Source organism: Pseudomassariella vexata (assembly GCF_002105095.1).
Source record: "Pseudomassariella vexata strain CBS 129021 chromosome Unknown BCR38scaffold_16, whole genome shotgun sequence".
NCBI classification, from domain to species: domain Eukaryota; kingdom Fungi; phylum Ascomycota; class Sordariomycetes; order Amphisphaeriales; family Pseudomassariaceae; genus Pseudomassariella; species Pseudomassariella vexata.
Window position 1 is genome coordinate 768,574 of NW_024467971.1, and position 21,704 is coordinate 790,277.

At 51.0% G+C, this 21,704-nt stretch overlaps 6 protein-coding genes across 6 annotated transcripts; 3 read left to right on the plus strand and 3 right to left on the minus strand.

Moving 5' to 3' along the window:
• Positions 1-520: 520 nt before the first annotated feature.
• Positions 521-1,989, minus strand: BCR38DRAFT_468755 (RlpA-like double-psi beta-barrel-protein domain-containing protein-containing protein; the record flags this gene model as incomplete). Its single annotated transcript, XM_040862789.1, has 2 exons — positions 521-1,589; positions 1,962-1,989. The coding sequence occupies 2 exons, from the start codon at positions 1,987-1,989 to the stop codon at positions 850-852; spliced, it is 768 nt and encodes a 255-aa protein (XP_040711495.1). The 3' UTR covers positions 521-849.
• A 2,409-nt stretch (positions 1,990-4,398) lies between these two features.
• Positions 4,399-5,292, plus strand: BCR38DRAFT_74795 (uncharacterized protein). The gene is made up of 3 exons (XM_040865607.1): positions 4,399-4,702; positions 4,760-4,957; positions 5,029-5,292. Exons 1-3 carry the CDS (start codon positions 4,442-4,444, stop codon positions 5,056-5,058), a joined length of 489 nt encoding a protein of 162 aa, XP_040711496.1. The 5' UTR covers positions 4,399-4,441; the 3' UTR covers positions 5,059-5,292.
• A 597-nt stretch (positions 5,293-5,889) lies between these two features.
• Positions 5,890-7,173, plus strand: BCR38DRAFT_500536 (uncharacterized protein; the record flags this gene model as incomplete). The annotated part of the gene is made up of 4 exons (XM_040864820.1): positions 5,890-6,216; positions 6,294-6,337; positions 6,393-6,522; positions 6,580-7,173. The coding sequence occupies 4 exons, from the start codon at positions 5,890-5,892 to the stop codon at positions 7,171-7,173; spliced, it is 1,095 nt and encodes a 364-aa protein (XP_040711497.1).
• A 1,672-nt stretch (positions 7,174-8,845) lies between these two features.
• On the plus strand, positions 8,846-10,862 carry BCR38DRAFT_500540 (arginyl-tRNA synthetase; the record flags this gene model as incomplete). Its single annotated transcript, XM_040864821.1, has 3 exons — positions 8,846-8,906; positions 8,958-9,109; positions 9,166-10,862. 3 exons carry the CDS (start codon positions 8,846-8,848, stop codon positions 10,819-10,821), a joined length of 1,869 nt encoding a protein of 622 aa, XP_040711498.1. The 3' UTR covers positions 10,822-10,862.
• A 1,898-nt stretch (positions 10,863-12,760) lies between these two features.
• Positions 12,761-14,790, minus strand: BCR38DRAFT_489496 (uncharacterized protein; the record flags this gene model as incomplete). The annotated part of the gene is made up of 5 exons (XM_040864402.1): positions 12,761-13,374; positions 13,461-14,142; positions 14,200-14,428; positions 14,486-14,580; positions 14,632-14,790. 5 exons carry the CDS (start codon positions 14,788-14,790, stop codon positions 12,761-12,763), a joined length of 1,779 nt encoding a protein of 592 aa, XP_040711499.1.
• Positions 14,791-17,632: 2,842 nt separating this feature from the next.
• BCR38DRAFT_74844 (uncharacterized protein) lies at positions 17,633-20,464 on the minus strand. The gene is made up of 2 exons (XM_040865608.1): positions 19,969-20,464; positions 17,633-19,911 (listed from the first exon to the last, which is right to left on the minus strand). The coding sequence occupies exons 1-2, from the start codon at positions 20,311-20,313 to the stop codon at positions 18,001-18,003; spliced, it is 2,256 nt and encodes a 751-aa protein (XP_040711500.1). The 5' UTR covers positions 20,314-20,464; the 3' UTR covers positions 17,633-18,000.
• Positions 20,465-21,704: the final 1,240 nt, after the last annotated feature.

Below are 21,704 nucleotides of genomic sequence, written 5' to 3' on the forward strand. Positions count from 1 at the left end.
CTTCTGTCGCTGACAATGAACTTTGAGTTGGTCATGGTGTATATACTCATGCGCAGCGTCACAATCTATGTGGTCGCTTGCCGGTTCTCTTCGGGCAAAATCATCCGAAGGTGTTATCACATGGTGACTTCTCCAAGACCAGCATGCTGAGATAAGGGGATCTTCGACATCCCAGGCATCATTGTTTGGTCCCTGACTTCCATCCGACCCTTCGGAATGGATATCTATTTACTGGTCCTGATGAGGAGACCTCCATCCAGTACACATGCTACGAGACGCTGTAGGCGGTCTTCTGGGACGGATTTTAGTCAAATATCCGGGTCGCCAAGAGGGCTGAGTGGCAACGAATCAAGTACTTGGCTGAATTAGTTAGTAAGCTAGAGATCAACGGTCGGTTGGATTCAATTGGGAGTTGAGTGGCAGAATCACCGACCGGCCGATCGAGGTCGATCTAGCTAAGCTTCGCGATTAGTTTGGCTAAAGAATCTCAGCTCAATGACTAGAGGGGAAGAAACTCTTGATCTGTGTCGAGGAATGGCCATTTCTCAGGTGAAAGAAGTGGTAGCAACTGAAAGGAGTAGCGATGGGTACCATAATTGGTCTTAAGTTGACTCAATTCAGACGCTGGAGTTATGTAAACGTCTAAAAACTTATTAACGATGACTAGCCAGCCAGTGGAGCCATCACATCTGCCCAAATAGCGCGGCATCTGTTTGCAATTATGTACAGCCTCATCTCAATCAACCAATAGGGGTATATCGCACCACCATCGCCAACCTCCACAATTACCATACTCTATTCTCCAAGCTCTTCCACAACAATCACCGTCAATCTGGCAAGCCCATTTCCTCAATTCAACCAAGCCCAGCTCATAACAACCCTGCCACTGGCCTCCAGGGCCAACTGCGTAAAGACACTTATCGTGACATCCAAATCCGTCTGCAAACACCCCACACATCGATCGACAACCGTGACGTCCACACTTGTGTTCCCTTTGTCCGCCTCACTGAATTCCCTCGTAATCCGTATCTTCTTCCCACACAACGGATTCGCATTCGGATTGCTCCCTGTACTTGCCGCATCAAATAGAATATGGCTGACTGAGACAATACTATCGCTATCCGAAGACGTGGCCCCACACGCGCCCAGCCCAGGGTCGTAGTACGTCAGGTCACCAGTGAACACGTCGGCATTGGACGGTAGGGAGAGGTTCTGGGATTTCGAGGAGGCGCGGCGCGAGAGGCCGACACCCAGACCCACGGCGAGGGCGAGGACGACGAGAAAGAGGATCAGGAGCGGTATGGCAATGCGTTGGAGGAAGAAGCGGCGGGAGCGGCCGAGGTAGGTGCGGTCGATGGGCATGAGCTTGTCGAAGCGCGCGTACATGGATTCGGCAAAGGTTGGTTTCGCGCCATCGTATGGACCGGGGAGTGTGGTGGTGTGGGCTTGGAAGGTTTGGGTCGCGGGTGTTGTTTTGTCGACCGGGTTGGCGGATGCGCCTGCGGCAGCCTTGGAAGGGAGAAATCGTGTCCAGAAAGAGCGTTTGGGATCGGTGGGAGTCTCCCATTCGGGCGTTTGAAAGGTCGCCGCTGGTTGAGGGGCTTGAGGGAGCCCATTATCTGCCATTGTGCTAGAGAATGCTGTCGCCACCTATGGTGGGCTGGTTCGGCGCGTTGCAAGAGAAAGTGGGAAGACTCAAGATCCCTGGATGAGACTCTTCGCGTTGACGATCAATGCGGAGATGGACGCTGGCTCTTATATATTCATTGAGTAAGTGAGTGTCCAGAGCCGCGACAAGGTAGTGCATAAAGAGGGAGACGGGAACAAAGGTGGCAATACGAATTTGGTCTTGGAAATGAAGTCGCGATGCATGATGCCGATCTCTAGTAAAATCTGGGGTTGGCGCCACTCAATCCCAACTGAGTTTTAAGCCAAGATTTAAGTTGGGATGCCCCGTATACAAGCTAGTGCGCTTAGGCGCTTAGCCATATTAGGCATAGACCTTCTCGCGAAACGGGTGCTTCCGATCTCCTATTAATAATCTACAGCGTCAAGTTTGCCGGCATTCATGATAGTCACATGGATTCATGTTTGGTAACGAGAAAAATTATAAGACTTCGCGATACATTTGCGGCCTACGTGCGGCACTTGAAACTAACAGCTTGACACCAGCTTTTTGTGCCGCTTCTCAGGGGTGGTATGGGCATCACGGAAACACCCAACCCCCACGAGTCACGAAGCTTGCATGTTCCGGCACTGTGCGCCATTGAGTCACAGGACTAGCAGTGAGGCTATCAGTTGAGGCGTGTTGGACTCTAAAACATTCTCCATGCTGGCTCACGATCAGAGGCCTCTGGAAGCCCAAGCGGTGGAATTAACGTAGTGAGGATGCCACAGATTGCTCCGGGGGGTCTACTGTATTGCTAGTTGGGTTAGTGCGCCGCGGCTTCGGGCTTTCAGGTTATCTGAATTGCTGGCCACATGCTTTGCTCGTTGTCTTGGCCACCAGAATCATGCAGTATTGGCTGAAGGTAATTGGGCCGTCTGCCTGTTTATGGTAGTTTTGGGTTGTGTCCTACGTAAAAGCCTGATGAATCCAACCAACGGCAATGCAGTAAAGTACGCATTCCGAAGATTGATTGTTTCTATACGGTATGCTTAACAACAGAGGCCTTTAAGGCCGTCGAAAGATGACATGACCTTGGATACTTGGTATGAGCTGTAAGTGTATTGGCCGGACTCATCAATCTAGTTCACCATCGAATAGTTCCCGGTGATTCAACGGGAACTTCTGACAAGACAACTTTGTGAACTATAGGGGAATATAACAAGGTCCATTCAATAAGCTCTTACACAGTACGATTTTTTAGTAGATGACGTGGACTGATATGGGTGAGAGTACTAGGCGTCCGACTTATACTGTCCTATAACGTGAATGTACACCGAGCTGGCCATGACACCGAGCTGGCCACCCTTACATAACCTCTCATAGAAATTTTACGATAGTAAAACCACAACGCCGTAAATCAATTGAAACTACTCTGAATCTTCCTCTCCAGAAGATGGCAATGCGATCTTACAAGTTCGCGCATTATGCCCAGTCCCGTTGCAAATACCACAGCGCCTCGGGCGCGTTTCAACACGCTTTGCGCGACCACCATTTCGGCGCTCTTCTTGCTGTATCTGCGTCGCCAACTCCCTAGAGTCCCGTAGGTCCTGTCCTTCTTGGAAAATAAGTGATTCTCCTTCCCGTAATTGCATTTTTTTAGTCCTCCGGCGCCGGCTTAGCATCTTATTTGCCTCTCGAAGCTCAGCGCACTCGGCCCGTACGAGGGCGAGCCGCCGTTTTTACGCGTTTGGAGGGTGCTTCGGGGGACTTGGTACGTTTTTGCCGCTTGTCGGAGACTAAGTTTTTGGTCATTTTTGAGAGCTTGAAGGGCTAGCATTAAGTCTGCTTCGTTGTATGACTTTGCCATAATTGGTTGTTGAGAAAATCAAACATTAAGTTGGCCGGTCGCGTTGGCGCATCAAAGTGGCCAGCTCGGTGTCATGGCCAGCTCGGTGTACATTCACGTTACACGATAAAAATAATCGTGGGAAATACAGGAAAGAGAGCTGTATTGGTGATGATGATGACGGGACTGACTCCCGGGAATTTGCAACTAATTACGGAAGAGATATCTATAAGCAGCGGGCCCAAGTTCAGCACCCAGCACACAATTGGTGCCTGGGATATCCAACAGTAACTATCATCATTTACAAATATATTACCCCGAGCCTACATTATAGAGGTTGACGAGAAATGTAGTTGGATTTCACGTGTTTAATCAATGTAGCAGGCTTATGTGAAGGGTGTCTTTCTCTTAAGCTTCCAGTGGCATTTTACTTGGGGTGTGAACTTCGATTGCAATGCACACTTGCTTCTTGGATAAAACAGTCGTCCTGTGCTCATATTATAGCTGTGATGTAGTCTGTACACATTCATACGGCATGCGGAGTATCAATAGAGTCGATGGCGGTTGCTCCCATGGATCGTGCAATGGTGCAAATGACACAAAATTTGCCCTGTGGAAATCCAAATTCCAAGATTTGAGATTTGAGATTTGAGGAACCAGGAAAGGCTTTGTAGAGTGCCACTAACACCATCGCTGTGTCGCTGTTGTGTCTCTTTGTGTCTAGTCCAGTTGAACCGAGTTCGAAATAGATTGGTCGACTTCCGTTGTCAGACGCTACACTGCAGATTCCACGAAAAGAGCTATAATCCACACCATATGCAATGCAGTGCATGTTCATACAACACCGTCGGATTAGGAAAGGCTCCGTCTACCATGTTAATCTGGGTCGTTAGGCATCACTCCCATGCCCCCGCCCCCCCCCCCCCTCCATCGATTTTTCTAACGCAAATTTACCAATTTTACCCAGTCTATTTCAGCATATCTTCATGCAAATGGTCCTGCCCTGCGCGGAAGTCGTCTCAACCCCACAATGGCAAGCGCATCTCCTGACTGCGCCAGTCTATTCCGGTGCACACAGCCTAGAGTGCCACGCGCATAGGGAGTTGGGGCTGGAATTGACTGGTCGGTGGCTGGGGAGGATCTCCGAATCGGCGTCTTGCGATCTCCAACTCAGCTCTGCGAGCTTTTTGGACCTGATACCTAAGACTCATGGGTCAAAGAAGAAGCAAGTAGTGCTCTGGGATTGCGTGGGTTGCGAAACAGCTCCTTAAATAAATTGCACACTGACAGTATTTGTGCCTCAGTGTCAATGCGGCAATACAAGTATGTCTATTCGCGTGGACTCTTGCAGTTATTGTCACGAACCCAGGTGTCCGTACTGTCCCGTGTCGAAGGTAAAAGTGAAGGGGCGTGATGGTACCTCACTCCAGTTGGATTCGGCATCGGCACTGGGTTTCGACAGATGCGAAGAAGATGGTGTGAAGGGCCGCGTGGCAAGCGAGGTATGGATCCCATAGATGACTGCATATGCTTGATGTCCCTTCATTATCTGCTAACACATCGAGGATGTTAGATTGGTTGTCAAACGCTTTTCCGTCGTTAGCCCTACTGGAAGAGCAGATGTTGCCTCACACCATGATTGGATGCGAAACGTTAATGGTGTCAAGGCGATAGGGAAAAGAACTATTCTGCTCATACGTTGAGATACGAGAATCGTTGGGCACTCACTAGCACCTTCAAAAATCCAGTCATGTTAACCTCTATTGGCCGGTATAAGTGTCGCCCGAGGCCGTACTTTTTACCCAACCTGCTGCAACTCAAGTGTCTCAGGATTCCAGCCTATTGCATATGACCGCGTTTTTGAGGTTAGCTGTCCTGCCGCGGCCCATTCAATTAAAGGATGCCTGATGGATGCCACTCGGTGGTGCAAGGAAGGCCTAGGTGTGTGTCTATTTATCACCGTTTGCACAAGATACCAGCCCGTCCTGCGCCACGTGGAGAGGTACACCTTGTGTTGATTCTTGAAATTGCACTTTAATCCAAGGTCTCTCTCCAACCAGTTTTTCTGGCATTAATGTGAGTGGCTCGCTAAAGTCAAGAAGTTGTGGAGGCCCAATTTACTCCCGATGTCATATAAAGCATCGATTTGGATACCCTGTGACCCGGGATGCCTGCGGGCTTTGCATTGTGATCGTGATTTGACATATTATCTTGTGAGACCTCGCAGCAGGGATGACGATTATTTATATTATGAGCTTGTTTCTCATAACGTTCAGCATCAAATGTCCTGATTCCGCCACTGACTGATGCCCAATAGTCCCACATAACTCGTATGTGGCAAAACTTATATCCATTCACACTTGGACCATGGCTAGTGTAACGTCACCCGCGCTTTGATATGGATCTACGTCAAGTGCGGACCCATCCGCATGATATGTTCGACTGGGAGAGCACGAATGTCAACAAGGCCATCACGAACGACACATGGATCGAAGAACTCCAAAACCTAGACGAAGAGACACCACTAGCGCTGATAGATCAGTTTTTAGAGATACCCCGGCACTCGGAACGGTGGTTTTCTCAAGCACGAGTCATCGAATCCATATGCTCAGATGCAACCCTATCGGCTCTTCGAACTAGGACTACGAAGGCCTCATCGGAGTTAGCAGTATGGATAGATGACCGAAACACAAAAGGGCAGCCACGTGAATACAACGGACCCCTACCACTATTAGAGTGGGTCGAAAAACTAAAGTTGCGAGTGAGTAACACGCCGTATAACCACTAGATACCTCATGGGAAAGTTGGCTTCGTTGCTAAAGCTAACACGGAGAGTAGAGATTCGGTGACGACGACCACATAGATGCGGATGTTAGGCGCATGTAAGGCCATGTTTCCTTCAATGCCCTTGCATCAGCCATGCTTACCAGACACTAGACAAATCCCAAACCCTACTTCGTTGACGGTTGGCGTTCTCATCCTCAGTGCATCCAAATATCAGAAGCCTGTAATCAGGGACCTGCTCTGGAGACACCTTGGTGGCCACGCATCTTTCCAGTCACACTTCGTCGTATGGATATCCACACCCGCATTCGAGACGTATACTAACTCTTATCGCAACTAGGGTGGTGGGAGGTTCTTCGTTTTGGAATTTCACCTTCCATTCTTTGTTTGGAGGGACACTCAAGAAGCTCGGAAGGACACGCGTCAAAAAGGCGATGGTTCGCCTTTGAGACATTCAACAAACTTGGCGTTCCTGTCAAAGCCTGATCCATCATCTGGCTATGAGATAAAACAAGATTTCCTGCACGAGGCTCAGTTCTCCCATGTAACTACGGGCTGTAACAACTCGATGTGGACTTCATGTTCCCTCTCAGATACCTATTTCTATGATGACCAGGAGGATCCTGAGAATCCAGACTTGCTAGCATACTATGAAGATGAGGACGAAACATGCGATATGCCTACAATGGGGGTGTTTGATACCGAATACCCGGTGTTGGATCCAAGGGAGTACCATTTGATCGGCTTGAAAACACGTCTGGGACAAGTAGCCGATGAGTGGGATAACATTGTCGCGAGATTGAAGTATAAAATCAGATCCCATGTAAGTACTGCTGCTGCTGCCTTGGTACCTTCTCTGGTGAGCCCTCTCATGGGGTTTTACGGACTTGGGGGATCTAATTTGATTTGTAGCTTCAACCACCCATGCCGATAAAGGAACAAGCTTCCATTTTCAACGCAAACGGAGATAATGAAAACGTCGAGAGTGATTACAAATGGATCAAAGGTGTCAGAGCTCTGTTGGCACAACTGACGGCCACGCTCTCCAGGACGAACGAGGCGTGGATATCGTTTGAAAGAAACGATATGTCTCAGTTCGACAACATAGGAACATCGAGGCGAATCATGCTTTCCCTTCACGAGGTTCGAAAAGTCGCAGACAGGCTCAGGAGTGCGAGTCTTGAGCTCGAACATCTGGGACGCGAGGCCCAAACCTTTAAGGAAGAGGTGAGCCATAACCAAAATTAGACTAGAAACATCCGTCAATACTGACTACACTCAGCTGGAGCTGCGGTTGAACATCATGGGGAACCGGAACGTCGTCCTACAGCAGTGGAATGTACGTCAACTCCCAAACCCCCCACCAACTCCTACATGGAAAGAGGCGAGCTTGCTAACTCATCTTCGACGTTCAGTTACACTTCCTGTGCACGCCAGCACTGGCAGCCGCTATGATGCAGTCAAACATTATTGCATTTGAGCCGTCGTTCTTCTGCTTCATACTTTTGACACTTGCCGTCGCCGTCATGGGCAAGGCCCTTCCACCAGCTCTGACTTGGTACTCACAAACACGGTTCGCCCGGCAGCTCAAGGAAAGTTCGACTCGTTATCTCCCCCAAAGTTTCATCGCGCCATACAAACAAGAGTATATGGGATTTAATTTCGGGAAAGACGTGACTCCAAGGTCATCGATGGCACGTTATTGTGATGTCCATTAACTTCTCGAAAAGCTCTGGGGTTATCTAGATGAGTAGTGGCCTTGCATCTAGGCTTATGATCTAATGAATCCACGAGATGGACATTTTCTCTTAATTCTATATTTTCCAAAACCCTTTTATGAGTCTTGAAGTAATGGTGGTTGCGTTCTGCTGTAGTGGGAATGGATGTGTCGGACCTTTACAGCTAACTTGCCGTTATTTCCTTCTTTTCCAACTTTCCCAGCTTCTCCAACCCGTTGGGCCGATTGACCCCCTTTTCTTGTCCCTGGTGATGATCCATGACGGATTTAACGGATCTCTAGTTTAATATGTATATCAGTACTGAATCTGGAACTACTGGTTATTCCTTGATGTATTGGAGCGCCTTGAGGCCAAGCTCGCTCACTTCGTATTTCGGACTCCTTGGAGATCACTTCAATTCAATGCTTTATTTTTGCACCAATACGTCTGATAGATTGTGATTTGTACCGGTTTAGTCTTGTCTCGTGGCTGGTGACGTTGTGCGTGTCAGCTTTCAATTGGACTTGATAAAATGCATCCGTGATGACATCGGATGGATATAACCAATCACATGTTTCACGGGACATGTTGCAGTATCGCAGGCGCCAATCCAACGTTGGCTGCATGTATGCTGCCTCACTAATCTCCAACTCCCAAATATTCCTGCCCAAGTTCCCAGTGCCCAAATTCATGCGGCTCTGTTGGCGAGTTTTGGGCTTGCGGGACATTTCGCCCCTTTTCTTTCCGCAAGGGATAGTATGGTAAGCCATGTGCGGCTTTCTCATGTACATATTCTCATGACTGAGTACGCTTTGGGTAGTATTAACTCACACTTTACACGATCAAGACACACGCGCATAAAGCCACCCACCCACACCTATACAGATCATGGATAAGCTCCAGGTGCAACTGCAAGCCCTCGGATTGGGCCCGGACTTACCAGAGATCGGTACGTCAGATGTCTCGACGAAGCCAATCGACATCTACCGATTGCATCTAGCCGGACTTCTGGCATCGGGTCTCGGCTGTGATGCCGGCACAGCCTACGAGGCCATCAATTTGGCTACCGACCTGGAACTAGGCGATCTGTTCGTCATCTTACCCAAACTCAAATTGCAAGGCTTGCCGCCAGCGGCCGAGTGTATCAGGAATGTAAGTTGTTTTGTGATTCACTGCTTAATACAATCTAAATCTGACGCACGTCCTAGCTCCCAAACAGCCCCCTATTCTCTACCCCCTATGTGGATGGTGTTCAACTGCGGTTCTTCTTCGGAAATAGAAAACTCGCGAGCCTCCTGCTGCCATACATAGCGGAGAGGAACACATCGTACGGTCGCAAAGATGTCCTTGGGCTCAGAGATTCCACGGATCCCGGTGCGGGCAAAAAGAGGATCGTCGTCGAGTTCTCATCGCCCAACATACCAGGCAAGTTCAACGGCAATCATCTTCGCAGCACGCTTCTGGGACAGTTCGTAGCGAACATTTACGAGTCCATGGGATGGGAAGTCGTCAGACTGAATTACCTCGGGGATTGGGGCAAACCCTACGCCTTATTTGCCGTCGGCTGGGAGCGGTTTGGTGATGAAGAGAAGCTGCAACAAGACCCCTTGGGTCACATTCTGGAAGTCTACACGAAGATTGAGGACGAGTTCAAGCCGGAAATGGACGCGAGCAGACAAGCCAAGAAGGATGGACACAGTACCGAGGACATTGAATCAAAGGGCATCTTTGCTGAGAGGGACGAAATCTTCAGGAAGATGGAGGCAGGAGACGAGAAGACCCTGGCGCTTTGGCAGAGACTCCGTGACTACGCTATCGGAAGCCTAGGCACCGCCTACCAGCGACTGGGCATCGAATTCACCGAATATGATGGCGAATCACAAGTCAAGTCAGAAACCATGGACGAGATCGAGGCCAAGCTACGTGATAACGGAGTGTACGAAGAAAGTGACGGCTCCTGGGTCATCAACTTCGACAAACACGGCGTCAAAGGCCTCGGCACCCAGATCATTAGGGGCCGCACTGGGTCGAGCACTTACCTTCTCAGAGACATCGCAGCTGTGCTGGATCGCGACAAAAAATACAACTTTGACGAGATGATCTACGTCGTCTCTTCCAGGCAGAACTCGCACTTCCTACAAGTCTTCAAGGCCTTGGAACTCATCGGACGCGCCGACCTAGCTGGCAAACTAAGACACGAGAGCTTCGGAGAGATCCGAGGACTGACCGACCACCTGCACAAACCGCTCTTGCTGGGCAACATCTTGGACGAATGTGGTGACATCATGTGCGGTGTTGCCAAAAAGGATCTGGGCGACGACATTAGCGAGCACGCCCTCGCGGTGATGGGAGACCCCACGGCCATCGCTGGACTCGTGGCCCAGGATATGTTTGGCAAGCGAGCGCAGGGTTACATCTTCACTCCAGGCCGAATGACCTCGCTTGAGGGAGAATCAGGGCTCAAGCTGCAGCAGCATCACTTGCTTCTTTCATCTGCGATCTCGGAACTACGAGCACAGGTGGAGGTCATGGCGACCGAGCTGAACTACGCCGCGCTGGAGGACGAAGGGAGCACGAATCTGCTGCGCATCTTGGCGCAGTACCCGGATGTCACGGCGGCTACGTATAAGTCGTTGGAGCCGCACGCGCTATTGACGTATTTATCGCGGCTTGCCGACGCCATCACGGATATTCTAGGCGAGGAGAGCGACGATGAGTACGAGGACGAAGCTGGGCCGAGTGATGCTCAGGCGACGGAGGATGGACCAGAGGTGTTGAAAGTAAAGTTGGCTTTGTACGAGAGCGCCAAGGTTGTTCTCGAGGGCGGGATGGGGCTGCTCGGCTTTCCTGTCGTTATTGCTTGAATTAACGACGATGAACAGCTCTGTAGTAGTTTGATGCATCACAGCAAGGCAACGTAGGTGCAGCCTAACGGAAACTTTAGGATCTAAATTGCCTCCGAGAATCGCATCACGACGTCCCTAACGCTTGGATATATTGGTGAGATGTAAAATGCCTGGATCTCTCGACTACATCGGGGATGGAAAGAGTATGGTTGCTTCTGTGGCAGGTTTGGCTTAACGCATTGGACTCCTTTCATGGAACTCCGTTTCATTAAGGGTTAGGGCTATGAGATCATTGTCGCCCAGGGATAGGCCTCGCAGAGCATGTAGGTTAAACACTTAATCATGACCTCTCGAGAAATGCCAATTTGATAAGTTTTCTTTTTGTCAACTCTGATTGTTGAACAATGCCCCTATTAAGTGTACAAGTGAAGGTGTTCCCCTATGATTACTCTTAGAAGGTTACGAGTATACAGCGTAACCACCGAGTATGTTAACTAAAAGAGTAATTGATACGTGACCCCATGGGGGGTTACCCTATAGCTATAGATAAGATAGATAAGAGCTATAAAAGAGCTCTGCCAGGCCAGAATAGCTGACCTGGCATCCTTTTCCAATACAACAATTCACACCCCATATGCACTCGCATCAGTAATATAACGTAGTCCACGGTCCAATTGCACACTTTGGCAGACCTTATACGACAATGTATAAGTTAATTCAACCACAACGCCTATCATCAATTGAAACTACTCAGAATCGTTATCTTCAGACGTCTCTACATCATTTCCACAAGTGCGCGCATTATGTCCGGGCTCGCCGCAGATTCTACAGCGCCGTACACGCGCAATTCGCCGCCTCGTACGACCACCAATTTGACGAAATTCGGCATGTAACTGCCCATCAACCTCTCGTTGAGACTGTAGGTCCTGTCCAGCTTGTATACGAAGTGACCCTCCACTCTGTAGCTGTTTTTTCTTCGCACGGCGACGTCGACTTAAGGTCTCATTTGCCTTTCGAAGTCATTCGACCTCGCCTTCTAAAAGGGCAAGCCGATGCATAACCTTCGTTGTACCTCGCGCAATCTGATCTATTCCAGCAAAAATTGACGTTGGTGAGCTATTTTGATGTCGTACAATCCTATTTTTCACATAATCGGTTTGTGATTGGGCTTCGGAAGGAGTCAACTTTTGCGTTGGCGATCGCGTAATCGCTCGAGCGGTTTTACCGTCGCGTCGATACGCAAGGGTTCTAAAAGGTACGTTATAGATCTGACCAGCGCGACGTACACTTAATTTTGGATCAGATTGAAGCGCATGTAATGCTAGAATCATATCACTTTCATTCCAAGAACTAACCATAGTTATGTGGTAAAAAACCGCAGGTCAAAGTGGTAGCGTACGAAAATCTGCCGAAGTGTGCAATTGGACCGTGGACTACGTTAGTGTAATGAAGTATATTTAGTATTATGTATGAATTCTTTGTGGGCTAAATGTTGCGATAATCAGCAGAGCATATAACAATATATGCTGTCTTTGCGAAATGTATGCACCCTCAGTGGGGATTTGCAAATACGAATCAAAATCAAATTCTACAGCCACTATTCCTGGAAGTTCTTTATACTAACCAGCCCGAAGAAAGTCGTGAAATAAGACAAATCATTGGTTAAGAATCCCATGGGACTTCAGGACAGTCAGTCACTACATGAGACAGCCTAGGTGAAAAGACCGTTGTGGTTGGTATTATAGGAACAAAGAATTCGACTACCGTGGTAGGACAGCTGGTAAACTCTGTATCAAACAAATAACTCGTGAAATCCATGAAATCATCCAGAAGAATGAGTAGACTATGGTTTGATATCATAAATTTTCAGAAAACAAGACCCAACACATGTTCGCCCATGTGAATCCAAGCAGATAATATGAAACAGCACATCCATTTCTCACACTTCGCCAACCCCCTAACCAGCCGAAAGACGACTCGCTGGAGCCGACCGTTGCGGGATCCCGGGGAAAGACGAAGATGTGTGCTGCAGACTCTGCGGCCGAAACTGGGCACTCTCATGCTGCCGCACGAAAGGAGCAGAATCATTACTGACCATTCTCGGTATCCTGGGACTCGCGTCTGGGGTCGGAGACGCGTTTGGTGTTGGAGTGCTTGACGCCAAGCCTGGTTTTGGCGAGCCATTGGCTCCTGGGGTACTATGAGCAATGCCTATCCCAGTTGTACCGTTGGGGTGGGCTGTCACTGGCGAGACGACGGTATCGTGTCCTAGCAATGGCGAGTTGATCTGGGCGCCAGTGCCAGGAGCGCTGTGGTTTGTAGCAACACTGGGGTCCGAGCATGAAGCTATATTCACCTGGGTGTGTTTGTTGTTTGGCCAAGGTGCTGCAGACTCCAGATCCATAGTCCCAGGGGTGGCGATCTGATGTCCTGCCGCTCCATAGTAGGCTGTTTCCATCTTTCCGAAATCATAGCTTGAAGGATCGAGGAACTGAATCGTTCCAATCTGTGGTGCCTTGTTGTCATCGTCGTCTTCTGCGTGTTTGCGGGTTCCGTGGTCGGTGACTTTCTCTAGAAAGGGACATAAGAAGTGTTAGTCAAAAATGGTTAATTAGATATGAACGGTCTGGCGCTAAGCGCTGTGCGGAGTGGCTTACCGCTGAGTATCTGGAGGAAACTGAACCCGATCAAGGCACTGAGGAAAATGGGCACCAGCTGCCCGAATGAAGTAGCGTCATTCTCGGGATTCTGGTTGTTATCTGACAAGATCCAGCCCGAGTGGTCGACCCATTTCCTCAGATCGAATATATACTTGCCCGTGAATACCACGGTCACGCAACTAATGCCAACCCCGGCAATCAAGTACCATAGAAAGAAATACTTGCAAATTTTGCGGAGCAGAGTACCTGAACCGAGATGCGGCCTGAAACGATCAGCGAGCCGTTTCCTCCAGCCCCCTCTCTTCCCGCCGCGTCGCAAGTACCGGATGGCCTCCGCAATGATAGCGGCTCCATAGAAAAATAATATTATGAGGTACCAACGCCACCCCTGGATCTTGTTCTTGGGCGTTTCCTGGCCGATGGCGTCGACGAAGAAGTGGTTGGGGCTGCTGGTTGAGTCGGCAAAGATGTCCATCAAGTGAGAGCTTGAGTTCTGGAAGCATGCCGCCGGCAGGAACATGAGGCTGCTTGTCTCGTTGGTGGGAGGCAATGCCGTGGGAAACGTCAGCTTTGACTGTGCGTTTTGGTTCGACATAAGCACACCCGTTACGACGAAGACGCCGGAGACGCATATTACCCTAACAAAGGCCAGCAGGGGGTGTTTCCAATAATCTCGAATCTGACGCATATAAATTAGCCCACTTCCCTTGTGGTAAAACAAAACCCACACACATACAATCGTAACGCTCATAAGATGAGTGGCGCATGTGAGTAACAATAGGTTGGCGACGATGTTATAGTGGTAGGCGGAAATGGTGCAACCCCGCCAGTAACGCAAGGTCAGCGCATAAGCGGCAGCTGTGAAGATCTGCTGGTCGCTGCAAGCTTGCACCAGCGTCTCCATCACATCGGACCAACTTATATTCGTTGGACGCTTTACCGTCTGGGTCGACGCGCGCCGACCCCTGTGACCATGGTCAGTATCTCACAGTATCCTAAGTTCGTACAGCAGTGTGACACACTTGTTCCATATACGAATTTTGCGAATCTGCCACAACACATCGAGAACGCTGATGGCCAGTGCAAAGGACGTGACGGCTATAAAGACGCCGAGTATCTAATGTCAAGTGAGCATGAGAACGAGGTGGACGTCCAAGGCTTTTATTACTCCCACGCCTCCTATATCTGGGTCTGACTCGAAGTTCCCTTTTGTGACGCCTCCTAAACTAAGAAAGGATGTGTTGGTGTTGTCAGTGAACACGACATTACAGTCGAGGGTTATGTTGTAATGACTCTGACAGTCGGGAACCGAAACGTAGGACCCCATGATGAAGACGATGGCAGGAACTTGGTAGCCAGGAATCAGTACCGAATATGGTAGAGGATAGAGTGAACCCGGAAACCCCGTCAACCATAATAAAATATCTGAGGGCAAGCATGAGAACTATATGTTCCACCAGCCTCCATCACTGATAGAGCCGGTCCGACCCCCCATGGTCTAGAATGGAAGATATCTGCAGGGTGATGAGGCAAAGCAGCTTCCACAAACCCTGCCACCATGCAGTGCAATGTTCCATGAAGAGCCGTTCCAAGGGGATAACCTGGGGAGGTCGGGATGCTACCAACTCCACAGCCCAATAAAAGTAACATCTAGAAGGGCAATAAGCACTATTGATATGTGGGTGTGGCCCCCAACATGACAATGGACAAATAAGTCAGAGTGCTAGAAGCAGGCTGAGGATGAGGGCTTCACACCATTATCAGATAATGGACTCAAGAGAGTGTGCGTGCTGTAAGCCCCGAAAGTTCTGTTGGCGAGCTCCCTGCAGCAAGACATTGCAGGCCACCGCAGGAGCATTTCACTGTTGGGGAAGTAAAGCGTCGCTTCCTCCGAGCACTGTTGTGTTAGTCACCGACGATGTGGACCGGTTCTCTGTCGTAGAATATGCATAACGTGACTGGCGAGGCCGAGAAAACATGGTTCGGACCGCCCATCTCGGTAGGAAAACTGCCCTAGGCCGACAGAAAAAAATACAACAGGACTAAGGCAATGGCCGCACGCAATGAGTCCGTGTTTCCGTCTGATTGGACGGCGAAAGGGGTCGGGAGCTTGTGATCATTGCCTCCAGCTGTGTGACATTTGTAACCCTTAGTCCTATCTCAAACACCAACGCTGCTGCAGGGTCACATTGAATATGTGCACCATGCATCGCGGGATATAAATTTGGAACAGGCTGTGCCGCCGGGGGCGTACTGGATTGCCGACGAGCTTGCTTGAGCGGAAACCGAGGTCTATCTCAGCAACAAAAGTTCGTTCTGTCAAGTCCACGTAGTCTAAAAGACAAACCTTATAGCCACCTTACTCAAGACTTTAGATGCGTAAGTGCTTTAGGGGAGATCAGTAACGGCGCGGGGGAAGACGGAAAGAACGTAGAGACAGAGTCCACAGAGTCTTAGACCAGCAGCACATCTCCCAGCTGGGACCAACAGCTCTTTGCTCGCTGCGGTAGCGAGTCATGCGCCCTGATGCAATTGTTCTTCTGCATGAATTAGGGTTCTATGGTTGCAGTACATTACGCTTCGGGCAGGGATTCTCCTATCTCGTTGCCGTTTTCGAACCAATATGGAGGGTACGCCGTTTGCGGCTTTGGGTTTGGAGAACGGGGAATGGGGAGGAGCCTGAGCATGGTGTTGCGTCTTGCAAGAGGCAGAGGGCCTGGACGGTGTGATATTTATTGAGTCGTGATAGTAATACGTAATAGATGACTGGAATATTGACTAGATGAAAAGGAGTGCTCGGTGCTCACGGTCTGTTAGAATGAAATCTGAAGATGTGGCGAAAGTCTCCGTGAAACCCCACATCCCCCCTCTCCACCACAGAGTCTGTTACCGGCGATAAGCCCTATCACTATCGCCCAATAGACGCGAGCACTGCGCCGCGATCGTGACCCAAAGATAGAACTCAAGCACTGCCGCCTCTCCTCCCGTAGCGAGAAATCAAATGATTGTCTCAACTTGGCAGAGCTGCACTTCTGCAAGACGAGTCGCATCGTGGAACAAAATTGATAATCCTTCTGGCAGAAGTGGCTGTGACGTCCCACAGCACGCCAACAGCTACAGCAGAAGATATCCATTTGAATAACTAGAAAAGGCTCACAAGTGATTCTTGACTGTTGATCGCTGGGAGATGGTCGGGCCCGATATATTCTATTGGCACGACGAAGGACGGAACAGGATGCAACCAGAAGATATTGTTTGTGGGGGCTGTCCCAGCCTTGCTGCTCGGAGCGATGGGTTGTGATGAGATTGGAGAAGTCCGCGGCATCTTCCTCGGCACGGTTACTTCATTTCACGTTAACATCAAGCACCAAATACAAGTGCAAAGAGAAGCCCTGGGCATTAAGTTGGCAAGTGTGCCTCAGCACCTTAATTGCATATCTCCGTCGCCCTCCGCTCCCTCCTCTCGTCTCGTCGACTCGAGAGGAGCGGGGTGGCGTGGGTGGACAGCAACTCCCTCATGGACCACGGCCTGAAGGGAGTACCCAACTATATGTGTGAATAACAGCGATTAAGTGCATGAGCACAACAACCATCCATCTACCCACCCGTCACCCATCCTGTATCCAAACCGTCCAACCCGGCGCTATGTCTGGGAACCTCTATCCGCCCCTGGCAGAAATGCTTTTGAGAAATAAAATAACGCCAGTCCAACCCATCCTGAAAACGCCATGCTCGAAATGGGTATGAACAAGCAGTCACAACCTCTCGACGGACTTCGTAAGCCGCCCCCATTTTTGCCATCCCCGGACATGCAATGTACCACCGCCGTCTCGGCCGTCGTGGCCGGCGTCCACTCCTCGTGTACTTAACGTTGTATTTTTACATCTCTTATCCATATATCTCCTCGTCTCCTCAAAATGGGCACCCTGCCACCAGGAGAGCCACCACCCGTCCGTCTTCCTCCCGAGTAGTAGAACGTATCCCCACGGACCCTGCCCGCCCGGGCTTGGAAAAAGAAAACAACCGCATTGACAGGAAGAATTAGAAGAGGTGCAAGCCTGTTGAACACGAAAGGAAACTAGAAAAAAAAGAGAGGGGGGAAGGGGGGGAAGCTACGAAAAAGACCATGCGCAGATATAAACAAACCAGACGAACAGGCCACTGATGGAGGATAGCGACTGGCAGGCCGACGAGGGCCCTATGCAAGTGCCAGAGCTGCCGCTGTCGAGCCGGGCATGTGTAGCCCGGCTCTGACGTACGGGGGAACAGGGGCTGAAAATATCTACCCCAATCCCAACAGAGGGATTGGACTGAGTCGGCAGGCGGGAAGAGGGGGGAAATAGACGTTACGAATACGCAATGCTAAGAGCGTAGCGTCGCAGTGAGAAGAAGCAAAAGCCCCTCCTCGTCCACTCGCCGTTGCCATCGACATTTCTTATTTTTTGATTATTTTGATGGATTCATCATGTGCATCGTCATCATCATGATCATGGCCAAACTCCTGCGATCATGGGGAATGAATCAAAGCTAGGGGGGCTCACTGCGGGTACACCATGTCGAACTGCATATCACCCATGCTCTCTTCGATGTTGCCCATGGGCTCCACGGCTTCGTTCCACCCGTGGATCGTCGTATTGGGCGTCAGCGTGTCGCTGCCCACGCTGCCGTAGTGGTGACCCCCGTGAACCGCGTAGGGGTTGAAGCCAACGCCCGAGCCGCTGATGGGCGACCCGGAAAAGTCTCCGAAGCTGGCCGATGAGAGGGGCATGCCGGGGTAGATAGATATGCCGTTGATGTCCGTGTTGATGTTCAGTGCGGGCTGCGATGCCGGATGGAAGGAGTAAGCGTCCATATCGAGCATCCCCTGGGACACAGGCCCCGGGTTGTAGACCGCACTGTCCTCTGAGAACTCAATGTCCATGCTTGAGTCGAACGACCCGTTGATCTCTTCGTCACCCTCGTCGTCTTCTGGTTCGACGGTATCGGCGGCGCTGCCCTTCTTGACCCAGACTTCTTTCATCCAGTTCTTGAGCTCGCTCATCGGGGGCCAGTCGCCGCCTCCCTTGCCGCCGCGGCGGTCTTCATCGGCCTTGTCCTTATTCGCGGCACTGCCAGCGCCTCTGCGTCCCCGAGAAGGCTTCTCTTTGAAGTGCGTCCGTCTCAGATGTGCGGCTGCATTGTAGTAGGCGCCGTACCGTTTCTGACCCGTACAAGCCTTGCACTTGTCGAGGGGGTTGACGGCAGGGACGCCTATAGGCAGGCCCAGAGTAGACGGGTCAACGCAGATGAATTTGCGCACCTGGGATTGGTGCTTGCTTGCTTGGTGGCGACGCAGCTCGTGCTCGCCCCGGAAGCCTTCAGGATGCTCATTGCATTGTTCACAGAAAACCTTGGGCTGCTTGGGGCGCACGTACTTGGCCTTGCTGATAGCCGTTTTACCCATGCCGTTGGCGTCTTTCTCGCCGTCAGACCTAGTGTGCGAGTCGCCGTTTCGGGCGTGAAGCGACGGTTTGGGCTGTAGTCGCGTGATGGAGCTACGCTGGTTCTGCTTCTTGAGCGTCTCGGCGGCGCGCAGCTTGAGTGACGTGTTGGACTTCATACTTGACATGCTGGTGTTGGACACCGAGCGCGACATGTCTTGCGATGACGGGATAGCGAGGCTCTCGTTGGGCGTGGATGACGAGTAGGGGTATGTAAAGCTGGGCGCCAGGCTTGCACCGACGCCGGCAAACAGACCCTCCTCACTGGGACAGGCACGTTTTCCGAGAGGTGAGTTCTCTCCGCTGCTCATGTTGGACACGTTGGGGCTCTCACGGTTAGACATCATGTCGGTGCCCTGATGAGAGCCGAGAGTCATCATGTTGACAGCACCGACGGCGCCAGATACGGACTGGTTGTCGAAAGCGCTGTTTTGTCGTGTCATGGGCGCAGTTTCTAGCGTTGGCGCCGAAGTCATGGATCCGCAAACAGAAAGCTCCGTGGCATTAAACTGCGGCATGTTGGCACCGAGCTGTTGCTGTTGGTGTTGCTGTTGGCGTGGGTGTTGGTGCGAGGGCATGGAGGCGCCCAATGCAGCTGCGGATGGGTCATCGTCCAACGTCGCGAAAAAGGTCTCCGGATCCATCAGGACCGATTCGGCAACGGTGGGCATGTTGCGCGTGTCGGGGCGGTGTCGGGTGCGCGCAGACTGCGACCGGTGTATCGAATGCGCGTATGCATACGAATTCACCGGCTCGTCCTTGTTCAAGTAGTCCATCATGCCAGTCCCATTCTGATCCGAGTGACTCAGCTTCAGGGGAGCGACGGGGCCGTTCCCAACAAAGGGACCAGCGGATCGGGATGACAGATTGGAGGCCGAACGATCCATCTGATGCGACTGGGGAGCTTGTTGTGACATGGTTCGCTGCCGTTTCACAGCCGTGTGGGTAGGTTCGTTATTGGGTCGAATCTAAGGGGGCAGGGTTAGACGTGGCGATAGGGATGGGGCTCTCGCATCAACGCTTACAGAAGAAGACCGTGGGATGCTGGCCTGGCTGTGACGACCCGTCATTGACATGTGCCCCTGACCCGCCGAGGGCTTTCTTGACAATACATGTTGCCTTTCAAACGGCGGCGCAGCATGTGACGATGCACTCGACAGTTGGAACTGGTCATTATAGACGGGCGAAGGGACATCAAGACTACTCGTGCTCGACTGAGGTAGTTGACATTGACTTAAGGTACGCAGTAAAGACAGCTCCTCCTCCTTCCTTCTCAACTCATGCTGGTGTGCGAGTTCACTCTGTCGAAGCTTCTCTTCGAGCTGTTGTATTCTTAGCTTAAGCTCCGGATCCCGACTTCCATCCATCATCGTGACGATGCTAGCACAGCTTGCCCCCAAAGATGGCAAGCGAGCTGGACTTGGACGACGTGAGTCAGTGCCGCCACCGATGACGGGGCAGATGGGGAGATAAGGAGACAGAGGGGAAGACGATCTTAGTTTTCAGCGCTTGAGACAGACAGACAGACAGACAGATAGACAGCCTCGTCTTTTCTCTTCGGCGCCTTCGGGTACAGAGGGTGCGAAGGAATGAGTGTAAGGGGGGGGGGGGTGTCAAGCAAGGATGAGCGATGCTCCTCGCGACACTTGTGAGACTAGAATTCGCGGGCGGGAATGATCAAGCGATCGTTGGAGTGGAATGGTAGAAAGCGAAGCGAAGCAGGCAAAAAAACAGAAGAATGTCGAGGCCCAGTCGAGCCGGCGATCGAGGAATTATGTACCATTCAGTACGATGAGACTTGGGCTTCTGCGGATGCGCGGCAGCGGGTCTTTCCAGCCTGCAATCCCGACACACTGTTGAGTCGTTTATCAAATACGGACTTGGGGACGACGTTGGGTCGGCGTGAATAAACGTCTGCGCCAAAGGGTGTAGCCAACTTTGTTAGTGCCCATTTCATCCATGTCGACCACCTAGGCATGGCGTGGAGCATTTGATTGTGTAGGGTGGGAATATGACGCTAGTGAACGGGCTTTTTTTGCGACCGCCGGAGTGTGGTGTTTCGGTCTGCAGCCAAGTTGCAAGTTGTCACCATCGACTGGTCTGATGCAACCTGCAGTCGCACACGTTAGAGCCTCTGGCGGTGGCATCCTACAGGTCAGATTCCCGCACTTGTCCCAGCAGCCCACGCCCGAACAATGGTCACAGTGACGCACCTCCAGGACGCACACCTCCAGCACTCGCCCGGCTGGGACGCTGCTTCGTGCGACCTGTCGCATGTGGCTGTGAGGGCTATCATACCTACCAGAGTGAGTGGCTAGCTGATGCCCAAATCGAAGGAACGGGTATGCGTATGCTCCAACAACCACAGTATCGTCGTCTTGAATGGAATTTCTGGAATGACACATTTGATCAATGCCCGTGGGTGCTCCACCATTAAAGCATTGCAAGTTCCACTTAGTTACGGTCGCGAAGTGTAGATCTTGATGACATTGACAGCGACTCTTCCGGAGAATCCCTGGAAATGCCAAGTGCAGTGAGGAGAGGAGCGCCGCTGCCAAACCCGACGGTACCGATTCTGTTTCCCGGATCGTGTTAGGGCCATTTCTGGCAGTTCAACGCGCGCCGGCCAGCGAGCTTGTCCGTGTCTCCCCGAACGCAACCACCGTGATGATGGTGCAATTCGGTTTGGTGTAGGTCACCTCAGATCATGATCCCGTCTGTTGTGAAAGAACGTGGCCTGCGTGGGGTTGAAGCCGGGGGC